This window comes from Anopheles funestus, chromosome 2RL (genome assembly GCF_943734845.2).
Source record: "Anopheles funestus chromosome 2RL, idAnoFuneDA-416_04, whole genome shotgun sequence".
NCBI lineage: Eukaryota > Metazoa > Arthropoda > Insecta > Diptera > Culicidae > Anopheles > Anopheles funestus.
In genome coordinates this window covers 15744316-15759367 of record NC_064598.1, presented here as the reverse complement: position 1 = coordinate 15759367, position 15052 = coordinate 15744316, and the positions used below count along the sequence as shown (strand labels likewise).

Genomic DNA, 15052 nt, shown 5'->3' with positions numbered 1-15052 from the left:
CACTGTAAGACGTATCGCCGGCGTGTACGATACCGCCTGAAGGGGGTTGCATAATTTGCCGACTAAGACCACATGCAAATACCCCGCCGCCATGTGATGCCTCTGTACAACCGTCTGACTCAATAGCTGATGAGCTTCACCACTAAAAGGGGGCGGTGGACGCATGCCTTGCACACGGTCTAAGACAAAACCGGGCCTCCGATGTGGTAGGATTTCGGTGAGACAAAGACGGTCAGGATCCTCCCCACCTCAAAAAAAAATCCCGGACACACACACACCCGCACAGTGTTCGTATGGTGATGGGCTAGGGCTAAATTTTATGTTTTCATGCGTTTCATCTTCAGAAGTCATCAGCGAAAAAGGCCGAAAGGGGTAACGCGTTAGCGTTTCCCTCCTGTTTTTGGCCAAGCGCACGGAAGGAATCTGTTCCGGCTTTTGTATTAATTTTCTCCACTGCTCAAACAGCGCTTGTAAAGTCGTCCCGTCGGCCCGACCGGTGCGTGCTGCAGAAGTAGAACTCTTTCCTGCGTTAAATTCACTGGGGGTGTGTGTGTGTGTGCGTGTGTTTTCTTCTTGCATTTTCTTTTTCATTTCATTTTTGCCGCTTTTTCAAAACCGAAAATTGTCTTTGTTCAGGCCTAAAGGAACCGACCGTCGGCGGAGTTTTGCTCCTTCTCGAGAAGGGAACTCGAGAAAACAGATGGATGAGTGGGGATGAGGGGGTGGTGGGGGGAAGGATTTTCCTCAATAGGTTGATCCAACTCTTTTTCTTCTAGCTATCAAACAACAACAACGAAAAAAATAACTTAGAGGGAGGAAAAACATACCCCCACACCCCCAACCTTCTTTTCACATGATTTTCAACAGTGAACGGGTTGAATTTTCATCAACTGCTGCAACAACTTGAAACAAAATGTTGGTGGCGTCGGGTGGGAGGGGAATGGGGGGGAGTACAGAGAGTTGTGTTGGAGAAGAGCAAAAATCAATATTTTTTACCAACTTTGCGTGTGGATGCGCGTGTGTGTGTTTATGAAAAAATAAAGTGAAATAAATCATGGTCGCACGAGTTGTGTCTTGAGGGCACTCTTGTTTGCGGCATTGCTGCTATGGACCCCATTTTGGTAATAAAATATGCATTTTCATTATCTACCATTCTCATTAGTTGAAGGAGACGAGAAGCTCCTTTTCTCTGGTGTTTTAGTATCGATTACGATAGCTCATATGATCGGCTTCGGTTGTGACAACTTCTGTTTCAAACACAATTATAACGCCTACCGAACAGGACTGATGGTGCCATGCTAAGGAAATAATTATACAAGACAATGGCATTTAGCTACGGCCCAGCATTATCCGACATATTTTCTCTACTACACTAGCCCCAAAGGGCATTATTCATCCAGTAGTGACGTTGTTGCAACCGGGTCCAGTTTGTGCCACTTCAACACACCACCCCATCGTACCGCTGGTTTTGCATTGTTATCGGGTGACCGGTGCAGCATCAGGCCAAAAAGGCGTCCACTTCTTGGGACAGTTTCGGAGTGATAAACGAAGCAGCCATCGTCAGCGGTTTGCAAAACGAACCCAGCTCGGCGCTCGACGTGTTTGAAACAAAACAGTGAACCGGATGTGACAGGGCCGTGTAGATATCCTGTGACATGACCGCGACACTCTTTAATAATGCAAATGTTTGCCAGCGTTGGTGGCAGCAGAAGGTGTAGTATGTATATAAACATTTATATAAAAATCTCTTTCTCCCCGTAAGCGTAATGGAAAGCTTAACGAACAATAGCGAGAAGAGAGAGAGAGAGAGAGAGAGAGAGAAAGAGAGAGAGAGAGAAAACGTCGTTTTCCACCATTCTTTGACCAACGGATTCCGGCGGGTGAAGAGGAAGAATGGAAGGCGAAATATGCATTTTCATTTTTCCACTTCTTCGATTCGGTGTAGTTCGTGTACCGTAAAACCTATAGAACGAGATTATCCAATACCGAACCAACGCACTACTGCTTCTTGAACGTTCAGCATGACGATCACCATCAGTAAGCAGCTTTATTTATTTTCGTTTGTTTTATTTTGTGGCTAAACAGACCTAAATGTAAAACATTCCCGAACATCCCGTGTCCCTACTCCCAAAAAAAAAAAAATACTAAAAATCCAAAATGCACTTTCCATCTGTCGGGGCAAATCGAAACGGTGGAATCATTACGATGGAGTTTGTTTTTTTTTTGGCCTGTAGACTAAGCCATCTCAGCCCCGGTTCGGTGCGATTTTTGCATGGCTGAGATGGCGCATTTGCAAATTTTCTGCTGCATCTATTACACGGCCGGAGAGACGATGATGATTTCGTAGCGTAAAAATGGAGAACAGTGTAACTGACACCGTAAAAAAAACACAAATTTGTGTGAAATTTCGTCATGCTTCTGATGCTTGTACCTTTGGAGTAAAGCAAACGACTAGTAAAAGTTTTAAAAATTATTAATGAATAATTCTTTACTTTAATTATTTTTTTTTCGGAGGTTAAATCAAAAATAAAAATCCCGCAAAAAATTGATACATTTTGGGACCCCACTTTTTTATAAAATAAATGCAAATCAACATCAACGCTACCCGGGGTTTGGGTTTTCATTTCCTGCAGCGTAATTTTTAGCAAACATTAAATGCGACAAACTGTTACAATTTATCTTCTCATTTCCCCGTACTCAAAGCGTGGCAGCTTCACGGGCTCCAAACCCTCCCCCCGTATGGTAAATAAGGTTGAAATGAACGTAAACACGAACACATTAACAAAGTTCATCTTTATAATCATTGTTTCGGTTCGGGGAAGTCCTGGAGGAGATAATACAAAAACGGTGGCCACAAGTATGCACCACCACGACCCAGTGTAGACATGAGTCTGCCCACGAAACTTGTTTGTTGCACCATACACATGCGATTGCAGTCAAGAAAAATGGCGCAAAAGATGCTCCAAAAACCCGAGAAATGAGTTTGTTAGGGAAGAAAATCCGCTTTTCATGGATCCGTAGGTGACATACCACCCAACCGCAGCCTGTTGAAAGGGGTGAGAAGGGGCTGTTTTTGCTTTTCCTTGAGTAAATATATGCAGCAACAACAAAAAAAGGAACACGACTCGACGGAAACGGTACTGATGTCCGAGGATGCGAGCTATTTGCTTCGGTTGCATAAGAAACCTCATATGAATGGCTTTAGGGATTCCCTACAAACACCCATTGGGTGGCTGCATGAAAAGGGGCAAGATAAAGATGGGGAAAAAAGGAAGGACGTATGATGGGGAATATGATGTGGCAAGAAATGTGGGGAGGCCCATATTAATGGCTTGGTTGGTTGAGACGTGTGCTGAAATGTTGATAACCAGTGCCACTGCTAAAGATTCAACTCAAATAGAACTAGAAGAACTTGTGCATATTTACCATCTCGGTTTGGCCACGTTTCTTTCTCTGTTTGCTACTTCAAACCACCACCAACACCGCTAAGAAGGCCTCAGGGAACTCCACGCGGGGGTTGAGGGGGTGTGTGTGGGGGTTGAAGCGGGAATAGGGGGATGAAGATGGCGCATTCCGTATTATTGCTATTACACTCTTGCCCCTCTTGGTTTCGGGCGCCCCCAGCCTCACCCCCCCAAACAGCCACCCAAACCTGGTCGGGCGATGCAATAATTTCCTTCGGGCTTTTCTTGCTTTCTGCAAACGGTTGCATTTCTTACGTCAAGCTCCTCTGCCGTTTTTCCCCGGCGCCATACTTTTATGCAGCAAAAACCCTTCCGCAAGATATCGTGTTCTCTTCGTGCGGGAGTCAGCAACCGGCGTACTCGTGAGATATCCTTCCGAACGTTATCGTTCCCGGCCTGCAAGGTGCGGATTTCTCTATCCGGGGCCCCGGCCTGGCGATGGTTACACATTCAACAGTCGACTAAGTAGAGATTATGGAGACGAAAGAAGACGAAGATAGAACCCGACAGCAAGGACACAACGACGTGCGCACTGACTGAGACTGGCTGGGTGACGAAAGGGACGTGGTGGCCGTTCGGGAAACCGGGACCGGAGAACGATAAATACGCGACTACGAGATGATGTGATGAATAAACCGTGCAGAATGAACTTATGAGTTTTAATTACTCGCTTCTCTCGCAATGTGCAATCTTTGGATGATTTCCGTAGCCGAGGTTTTCTTTTTTTTGTGTTTTCTGTTTTATTCTTCTGCATGCGCCTTCTTTGCTGCACGCTCCTTGGCTAAGGGGCCATAATAGAAAAAAAAGAAACAGGGGGAGGAAAACGTCGTTTGCGAATCTCACAGTCACAAAGTCGATCAAAGTCGACTCCCTCTCTCTCTCTCTGTCCGGTTTACCGTGGAAAGGGAATCGTCCTGAATGCCGATACCACACGGTGCACGGTGGTACTGCTATTTCTATAATCCTTTCGCTATCGTCTCATTTACTGACAGTTTGCACACGGCGAATACTGCTGCGTCGTATTCGCATATCCGTCCAAACCCTCGTTTTTTTTTGTTGTATTTCTCCTTGCTCTCAGTGCATTTGCATTGTATCAGGTCCCCTTTTTTGGCCGGGTATGGGATCACAGATGGGGTGGGTGGGTTCGTGTTTGATGCATTAAAAATTCTTAACCTCCAAACGAAAGACGATAGTGGAAGGATTTTGTGCAAGGAAACCCCTTACGCAAGACATCCATGTATACCAATCAAGACTGTAGATGTGGATGCGCTTGTAAAATGTGTAAACTTCGCTCATGGAGTCATTTCCGTGTGGTTGGTTTTGAAGGAATATTAACGAAGGGATTGAGCAAAAATAAATGTATTTTCTTTCTGTTTTTTTTTTGCTTAAAAAATCGATCTTAACTCAGCCTCCGTAGTGATAGGAACAGAAAAAAGGGGTGTTGGAGGAAATCTTTGTTCGAATATTGAATGCGAATGTGAATTAGTGTGAAACTCTGATTAATAATGGAAATTTGAGAGATTTTTAATATTATCGTCGAAAAAATTTTTTATTTTGATAGGGAAAGTTCTCTTCAACAAGAATTATGGATTATCAAAACGTAAAAGATGTCTACATAAACGGAAAAAACACACACAGTATGACACGGATTAAGAGTAATAACAAAAAAGGCAACTACTCGTCTCCAATTGGCAGTGTGAAAGGAAATGCACTAGAGACGGAGCAAGGAAGAAACAGAAACACAAAAAAACCCAACAAGGAAACCCAAAATCTGTCATACTTCCTTCCAATTGAGCCTAATTGAACTTGAAGATTTGTACTGACAGTGGACCAGCACAAAACACAGCCCATGCATGGCACTATATGCAGTAAGTGCACTTGCTTGCTTGCGTACAACAGAACAGGGTGGGGAGACTTCAATAGCCCAGGAAACCGCACGGTGAATGCATACGCCCAGAAGAGCGCATGTACAAAAAAGGCCCAGTAAATGTCGCCTTCGCTGCCAAATAAATCCCGGTCGACGGAATTTAATTAGCTCTAATTGATAATTGTTTGCCAAGTAACGACCATGAAAATCATTGTCCACGAGTACGTTGTTGTTTTTTCTTTTTTTTTGTGGGTAGTTGGGAATCTTGTTTAGCAAGGAAGCGAGAGACAAGTCTCTACATATGTATGCTCTAATTGCATAAGATGCACTCCAACCAGCATAATACTTTTCAACGAAATTTGTTTGATTTAAAAGAAAAAAAAGAAACAGACAAGGAAAGGGTGAAGTAAATTCTTGTTAGTTCCCCAACAAGTGTAAGACCGCCAACAACAGCAGTAAATAAATTCACAACTCCGCACAAAAATAAAAATCCCGGTGGCAAATTCGCATCACAAAACACTATCGGTGGCTGCTTCTTCCGAACGGAAGGAGACAGTTCTCAGGCATGATACTTCCTTTCGCACGGTATCGTACGCGCCGACACGTCCTCTGCCTCGTTTTGCGGTTTATCGAAAGTGTCTCTTTGACCCTTTGGCGTTTGCGTTCCACCATCGTCTTGTGGGAGAATTAATAATAATCAGCACTTCCGGAGAGGATCATCATATTACAAACACACCGTCGCCCCGATGCTTCTCAGACCGAATGCAACTGCGGTTGTGGGTGAGGATATAAAGGAGAACGAATTGTGGATAGTGAGCAAAACGGCAAGACACACTTGGACCCAGTCGTTTACATACCCGGTAAGCATCTTCAACCGCAACAAGCATCCCGAACTCCCGGTACCGATCGGAAGATATCGTTTGCCAAAAGGGGTTACAAACTCTAGCCGGCTTTTGGTGTTGGGCGGGGAGTTTAAAAAAAACATACAAACCCCCGGGTCCATTGTGACCGTACGGAAGGATCTCCGAAAAGGAAGACGCACAAGTGCCGTTTTTGGGGAGTGTGCGGTACAAAATTTCGCAGCGGTCTCAAGTTCGTCTCCACGTCGTTGTTCTGCAGTCGCAACCAAAAACACACATTGTTTTACGTTTGACTGCATTCCAAAGCTTTCATATTCAGTTCGGTTTGGTTGCGCCAAGTCAAATATGGGAAAATAAAACACAATTGCACATTTTCGTGTAAGGCGTCGGACAAACCTCAGGAAAAGGAAGCAATCAAAACCGCTGAAATATGATTGCAGTTCTTGATGCCGAACGTGGCTTTAACACTGAGATAAAGGACGGTGGTAGTTGGTGTATCTCAATATCATAAAAAAAAAAACTTGAAAACCGTTGACGTACAGATGAAGACGACACCCTCGGTAATGTTTGAAGGCCCTCCGGCACGATAACGATCCGAGTTCCGACGACAACAATTTTTGGACCGCACCTCGCGTGTGCGCTAACGTACCGGGACACAAGCCATATGGAACAAGCTGCAATTATTCTATTTCCGCTTGACGATTCCAACAACTTCTTCGGCTTTTGTACACCCCTTTTTGTAGTGCCATATGCGACATCAAGTATCTGGTACACAGGTATACCGGGGTTTTTGGGGAGGGGGAATGCGATTTAACACCGGCGTGTACCGGAGCATAGCAAAGACGCGTGCGACCCCTACAAACGTCTTTAAGAAAATCGCTTTCTTTACGAACCGTTCGTGTGTGTGTGGTTGCTGTTTGCTTCATAGCCGATAATGCACCTTTCGCAGTGTGACTGCGTCAGCCGTCCGCTGCATGCTCAACCAAGCGTCATATGTAACGGTCGTTTTGTTTTGTTTGTGGGTCTTGCCTTTTAACGTCTTTTACTAGCAAGATATCACGGTAATAACGACTTTTTTTTAATCGCCTTCATTTAGACACCTTTTCTTGGGAATATTCCCACCGCTGGATATGAATATACTAAGAGCTCATCTTTTGATTAGCTTTGATGGTCTGCGTATGTGCAAACTCATCAGTACAATTACTCGAACAATGCTCAACTGCACCGTTACACAGCCGGGCGGGAACTCGCACTCGTACCAAGTGACCTCACTAATAAAAAAGTTGTCCACTCAAATCGTCTTCAAACCAATTGACAATTACTCACTACCCCGCGCACGAAGTCAGCGGCCATAAGTCGCCCAAGAGCATCTTCAAGAGGGTGTTTTCATCGTATCCATCCAGCACGTTCCGGGCACACCACACTGTGCCGTGATGATATCATTAGGCAGTCAATCTCGTTAACCACCAAAGAATATCGTTTGATACAGTCCAGAAGCGTCAAGACGAGATTACGCTAGTTTGCGGCACGTCTTCTTCGTTCTCGTACGCAAATATACGGACCATCGGTGCAACAAAGATGCGCACCAACTTGTCACGAAGATCCAGAAGGGAAAGACACATTTTATTATCCAATTTACGAATGTTTTGATGAGTTTCTGCACTGAGAAAGCAATCCAGCACCCGGGGGGGGGGGGGGAAGAGATAGAGGAAGACAGTATAAACATTCTTCGTTTATCTGTTCGGGGCGTAAGTAAGCGAACTGTGACATCAGACGCGTATAAGTGACTCAGAGAATTCGATCACTAATGTGAGTGTTTCTGTTTGCGATGGTATATATAACCGCAGTCTTACCGTTCCCCCCAAAACGGTCAATGCGCGTAAGTAATTAAGTAACTTCTCGTGAGTCTGTGCGCTTCAGTGTTAAATTGATATTTATATGTCAACCATTGGAGCGTAATTAGAAGGCGCCGGCACTGCAGCATCCATCAAACAACAGCAAACAGCTGACTCTGTGAGAGAAGGAAACGGTTCTCTAACAGCAAAAAAAAACCCAATGTGGATGAAAACCTCCAAGAATGAGGCGTCCTTGCCGTTGGCTTCTCTTCCTTTCGTTCTCGAACCAACAGCCACAGGACATCGGGGGTACATTCAAAACCGTTCGCATTGAATGCTTCCATGTCTCGGATGAGGATGTGTGTGTTTAGTATGGCAAAGTTCCAGGTGTGCAACGTGGTAATTTATTTTCCCTGCAGTGTAAAAGGAAGGGACGCACACAAGTCTTCGATCGCACGGGTAATGTTTTGGGTTTTCGATGCATCTCCATCTGGTCTGCCGCAGGACGCAGGCTTTCAGGGGTGAAAGAACTAGCAACAAAACATTGCCACTATTCTGTCTCACCTTTTCTCCGTAGCGCCATATCGTCATCAAAACGTTTGTAGCGTTAAACAGACTTTACAGAATCTTTACACTAAAACTACCGGAGAAGTCTTTTTGACTTGTACACTTCCTTGAAATGATGTTAATTTTTGGGATTTAATAATTATAATGTAGTTGCTCTTTGAATTTTCCAAGTCTTCTTTGTAAAATGAACTTTAAAACGTATTAAATCAAAATTATTTTAGAAGTGGTTTTTGATTAAAAAAAAATGTAAATAATATGTCTTAAAAAAGTTCTTAGTTCAAGCATAGAATAAAAAGAATGATCACACATGATCGTACGGAAAAACTAATGAACCTCCATGTAACTCAATGTAACGTGTTTGATCTATTGAAGAAGTCCGTGGCTCGATCCTTCCACAAAAACCGTAGAAAAAGGGTAGCGTTCGTGTGCTTCTGCTGTGCTCTTGGTTTGCCGGTACTTTGCCAGTTTCTTTCTACACACGAAAACCAGCATAATCACCATCACCGCTTTGCTAGCAGCATAAAAGCATAAAATAACATAACTAACTCTCCTTCTTTTTCTCTCTCGTTTCTTTCGTTCGTGTTTTTGCTGTTCGGTTTTTTTCTCTGTTTTTATGCTTTCGTTTGATGCTGTTCCCGGTTCCGTTCCGTACACCTTCGTTATGCTGCCGCAGGTCCATGCCATGGAAGGGGAAAGCTAAGGCCGGGTTAAGCGACCGTTCGGATATTGGAGGGGGCTGCTCGTGCAGCTGTTCGAAAAAGACGACGCTAAGGAAAAACCGTGCGGAGAAAAAAGACCACGCGCTTACAGTGACACGAACCGCTGGTAGTGTGCGTGACGACGCTGGCATCGGGGCGGGGAACGGTTCCCCCACCTGCTGGAAAGCGGTCCAATTTTCAGGGGAAGTTATCTTCGTCGTCGTCGTCGTCGTTGGCACCGCTGCCACCGCCACCACCAACACCATCGTCCACCGCATCCACGACGTCGTCCTCGTCAACGCTGTTGCCGTCGTCGCCGTCGCCGTCGTGTTCGTGAACTGCAGGCTCCCTGCTTATGATGTCATCGGAGGAAGACTCTGATTCTTTCGGTTTGTACGTCGATAAGTTGCTAAAGAACAACCCTACCAACACAGTGACGATCAGCAGTAACGGCAGTAACAGCAACAGCAGCAACGGGAGCAACAGCAACAGCAAGCGAAGCAGACAGCGTGTAGACGCGGGCGAGCCAAGAAACAGCTACTCCTCGATACCCAGCTTCAGTTCGCGGCCGTCCTTCATGAGCAGTGGTCTATACGGGGCTATTTTTAGCCAGGCGCAGCAGCAACATTTCAGCGGACTATTCGGTCCCGGCGGTTACGGACCGGCGGCCGCTAGCAAGATGCTTAACGAACTGCTCGGCAGACAAGTGAAGCAGGCCCAGGACGCAACCGATCCGGATACGATTAGCATGCTATCGGCGATCGAGGCTGCCGCGGCCAGTATCAGCAGTGTGGCCGGCAGCATCAACAACGGCGTAAGTAGTGGCGATTGCGGACTTATTACGGCAGACAGTGGTGTGAACGGTGCGAGTGGCGGCGTGTTGAACGCCACCAAGCTCGGCTTCGAAAGTGTGACGAGCCTGAATAACAACAACAACAACAACAATACCAACACGAACAATAATAATACGAGCGCCAGTAATCATACTGGCAGCAACAATCCCAACCCGAACAGCAACCATAATAGCGGCACTAGCGACAGTGCGAAAAGTGCTAAGTGTGGCAAGAACAATAGTGCAACAGTGTCGGTGTCGGATGTGACGATGGGTTCGAACCGGCGCAGCAGCAGCTCGAGTAGTACGAGCAGCAACAGTAGTAGCAGCAGCAGCAGCACTAGCAGCAGCAGCAGCAACAGTAGCAACAGCAGCAGCAATGCGCTTGCAAATACCAACGGTGAGAACAATGGTGGCAGCGGTGCGGCCGGTGGCGACGGCAGTGCAGCAGTGAGTGCGGCCAAGCCGGGCAGCAGGAATGTGACCGCCGGCAACAACAACAGTGCAGTGGACGGTTCGTGCAGCAACGGGCTCGGTGGTGTTATAGACCTTGACGGTGACTCTACAACACCACCAGCCACGAGCGAGCTGGCGCACCACATGTTGCGCAATATCTTGCAGGGCAAGAAGGACCTGATGGCTCTCGATCACGAGCTGCGCGCGACGATCCAGAGCAACCAGAGTGGCCAGCAGCACGGCGGTCGGCTATCGCCGGACAACAACAATGTGATCGGTAGCAAGAACAACAACCACAGCAACGCGATCTTCGACGTGAGCAAAGTTAGTGAGAACAGTCTCGGCACGATCGTGAACGGGTGCGAGCTGAGTGATACGAGTGAGGTGGGTGCGTCCAAGGGTGCGTCCAGTGGTACGGGTGCTTCGTCCGCCAAGCACCGGGCGGCAAACGGCAATAATCAAAATGCGAAAGCGACCCACGGCGCTAGTGATAGTACGAAATGTGATGATTTGCTGGGAACGTCCGCGGACGTTTGCCGCTTAGCGAATGGTGGCAGTGCCGGTGTACCGGTGGAAACGATCAATCCGAAGCAGGAGAAGAGTGATGTGATCGATGAGCTGGTGGCATCGCTACCGGACGAGGTGGACGAAACCGTACCTTCGCCGTCATCCTCAACCGGTGGCGCCAGTCCCGGTGGGCTTATCGCGAAGCAGGAGATGATGGATCTGGACGATTGCTGTCTCGACGATAAGGATCGGGACGAGCGAACGCCCACGCCGGGCAGTGGCATTGTGCCGGGTCGTGCCGAACCGGAAGCGCTTAACATGAAGCGTGCGCGGGTGGAAAACATTGTGTCATCGATGCGCGCTAGTCCCGCGATCCTGTCCCAGCCACAGGTGAACGGTTGCAAAAAGCGCAAACTGTACCATCCGCAGCAGCACGATAATAGTGCGGCCGAACGGTACGCAGCAGCGGCAGCGGCCGGCCTTAATCTTGGGCTCACGTTGCAGAACTTCATGCTGAGCAGTAGTGCAGCGGCCGCAGCAGCGGCAGCGGCAGCGAACAATACCTCCACACCGGTAACCGATCCGACAACGACCGACGATGATGATGATCTGGTGGAAACGGTCACGACACCGCACATTCATCAGAAGCGGGTGGAAAAGGACGTACTTAAGTCGCAGCTACGCTCGATGCAGGAACAGCTGGCCGAGATGCAGCAGAAGTATGTGCAATTGTGCTCGCGCATGGAGCAACAGTCGGATACCACGCAGGAGGTGGTAGACGACAGTTCCTCGAGCGACATCATGGAGGATGACGTGAGTGCACCGGACCTATCGCCGGAGAAGCCTCACCTATCGGCTTCGACACCGGTTAAGGATGTGGCTGGGTCGAAGGGTCAGTCGAATGCGGCGGCCGCCGCAGCAGCAGCGGCAGCGGCAGCCGATGCCTCCAGCATGCTCCAGATGATGAGCAAGATGATGTCGGCTAAGCTGCACAATGCGCTGCCCACGACGCACCCGCTACAGACGGGTGGCTTCAATGGCACGCATCCGTTTCTGCAACACATGCAGCAAGCGGCGGTCGCTGCGGCAGCAATGCCGCACGAAACCATCGGTCAGCAGCAAACGCCCCAGCACAGCCAGCAGATGAGTAACGCTGCGGCCATGTACCAGAAACTGTTTCTCGAGCAGGAAGCGCGGCTAGTGAAAGCGGAACAAGTGGAACGGAATCTGCAGGCTTCCAATCAACAGTTGCTCCAGCAGCAACAGCAGCAGCAGCAGCAGCAATCGATTCAACATCAGCAAGCCCAGCAGCAACAGCAGCAGATTATGCCGCAATCGCAGCAGCAGCAGCAGCAACATCCAGCACTTTTGCCGGACCGGAATTCCGGCAGTGGCGCATCACAGGTAATACAATCGCAGGTAACTATGCCGCACCAGCAGCAACCTCAAGCACAAAATCAAACTTCCCAGGCACTGTTACAATCGCCTGTTCAACATCCACAGACGCAGCACCAGCAACATTCGCCGCCGCATCCACAGCCGTCCCAGCAATCCTGTGGATTAGTGCAGCCGATGCCGACGAATGCACAGCTACCGCCGCTCTCTGCCGCCCAGCAGCAGCAGCAGCAGCAGCAACCACATCCACCAGTGCAATCGCAACAACTTTCGCCAACACACGTCCCAATGCAAACAGTGCCGCAGGCGGCAAATCATGTAGCATCGACATCGATGGGTGGTCACATCCCTTCACTGCCGAAGGGATCATCCATTCCGTCCGATTTGACGAACCGCTTGAACATGATGCGCTCGAGCGCCACCTCCGTTGGTCCCATGTCCGGTACCGATCTGGAGGGTCTGGCGGACGTGCTGAAGACGGAGATTACAGCATCGCTGTCGAATCTGGTCGATTCGATCGTGACGAGGTTTGTGCACCAGCGACGATTTCTAGGCAAGCAGTCGGAAGCAGCGGCTGCTGCGGCCGAGCAGCTAAACAAGGATCTGCTGATGGCTTCGCAGCTACTGGACCGCAAGTCACCGCGCACCAAGATAAGCCAGCCGGACCGCAACGGTAGTATGGGCGCCAGTCAATCAGGTAATGCACCTATGCTAAGTACACCTAGTCTTAACAACGCACCCCTACCGATGGCCCCCAGCGTGGTGGGTATGTCCGCACCCACCGGTAACTGCGTCCAGCAGCAGCCACCGTTAGCGAACGTTAACGGTTGTGCCGGACCACGGTTAAACGGGAGTTCCTTTCCCGCGATGCCGGCAATGCCCGCCATGCACGTACCGGCTGCGGGTTCGGCACACGACCCGAAGGGTGGCCAGCAACAACAGCAGCAGCAGCAACAGCTCGCAGCTGCGGCGGCCAGTATGAACTCGATCGGTATGCCTCCTCATGTACGTCCTTCTCCTTCTACAGCTATGTTCCAAACATCGAAAACGCCACAGAACATCAATCCGGTTGCGGCGGCGGCGCTCTACAACTCGATGAACCAGGCCCTCGGGACGCCGACCCAGGTGAATCCATTCTGTCTGCCACCACCGGAACCCCGCGAACACAATCCCGAGCAGAACGAGGCGCTCAGCCTTGTGGTGACGCCGAAAAAGAAGCGACATAAGGTGACCGACACGCGCATTACACCACGAACAGTGAGTAGAATTCTTGCTCAGGATGGCATTATTCCGTCCTCGAATCAGGTGCAAGTTGATTCACAACAATCTCAACAACAGCAGCAGCAGCCGCCATCGCAGCAGCAGCAGTCGCAGCAACAGCAGCAACAATCGCAACAACAGCAGCAACTTCCAATGGGGGCAGCCAACAACTGCCATGGGAACGGTCTGGGGAGCAACAACAGCAGCAACAATAATAACAACAACAGCTGTAGCAAAAACAATAACACCCTGAGTGGGCAAGGACAGCAACAGCAGTCCCAGTCTCAGGTTGCAGCGCAGCAAACGACCCCAGCCCAGCAGCAACAGCAGCAACAAACGCAACCTTCCCAGTTTAACAGCCAGTCGGCCGGTACGGTACAACCGACCGGTCCGACAACCCCAACGGATTGCAAATCGCCGAGGTCGTCCTTCCATGGGGCTGCCTCGTCGATGCTGCCCGTCTCACTGCCTACCTCGGTTGCGATTCCGAACCCATCGCTGCACGAGTCGCAAGTCTTTTCGCCCTACAGCCCCTTCTTTAATCCGCACGGTCCGCACGGTGGCCCGCACGGTCCGCAGCCGTCGCAGTTCCACCACATGAAGGTGTCGTCAAGCCCGCCCGGTATCAATGGCATGCTGGATCCGCGCGATTCCCCGCCACTACCCCACCCGCCAACGATGCTACATCCGGCCCTGCTGGCAGCCCATCATGGCAACTCACCGGACTACGGACATATCAGAGCGTCGATGGATGTCAACGATCGCAACTCGGACTGCACCTCCGCTGATATTTCCTTCAACGGAATGGAACCTACTATATCCTTTTCAAATCTACAACTTTTTGATCCTTCCATTGCAGCGTAAGAATTCGAAATCCTTTTATATCAATGCACCATCTACGCTTCTGCCTCCGTTGCGAAAGGCCCCCGTACAAGACGGTAATCGGTATGGCCGTTTTCCTGTAACTTACACCTTTGTGCCGTGGCCATGTGCAGGTGAAGTTTTACCTTTACCTTTAAAACCTTTAGGTTTTGGTTCGCTAAATCCTATTTCCCTGGGTGGATATTGAGCGATGGTTGCAAAATCGCCATTCGCACTGTTAGTCAAATACTTTGTACCTTAGACTGTATTCCCCCAATGACGCGTGTCCATTGCGAATGTTTAAATACATTAAAAGATTTACAATGCTTCTATTAGGACTGTGTAGTATAAGCACAGCGATAGACCTAGACATGGCTAGAATGATAGAAAAAAAGGGAGAACGACGTGTCTTAATCAGATTTACGCCATCGTGGGAGCGGATTTTCTTTC

General features: G+C 48.8%; 1 protein-coding gene across 12 annotated transcripts in view; it reads left to right on the top strand.

Annotated features, from left to right (window-relative positions):
- The window catches only part of LOC125764903 (homeobox protein prospero), a 159886-nt gene that overhangs the window by 92753 nt on the left and 52081 nt on the right, over nucleotides 1–15052 (top strand). For 7 of the 12 annotated variants that reach the window (XM_049429598.1, XM_049429595.1, XM_049429599.1 and 4 more), the window contains one exon: nucleotides 9267–14601. In XM_049429598.1, the coding sequence (XP_049285555.1) occupies nucleotides 9647–14601 (4955 nt within the window). In that variant the 5' untranslated portion in view covers nucleotides 9267–9646. The remainder of the gene's footprint in view (nucleotides 1–9266; nucleotides 14602–15052) is intronic. The other 5 variants (XM_049429602.1, XM_049429601.1, XM_049429604.1 and 2 more) reach the window with 5 other exon arrangements.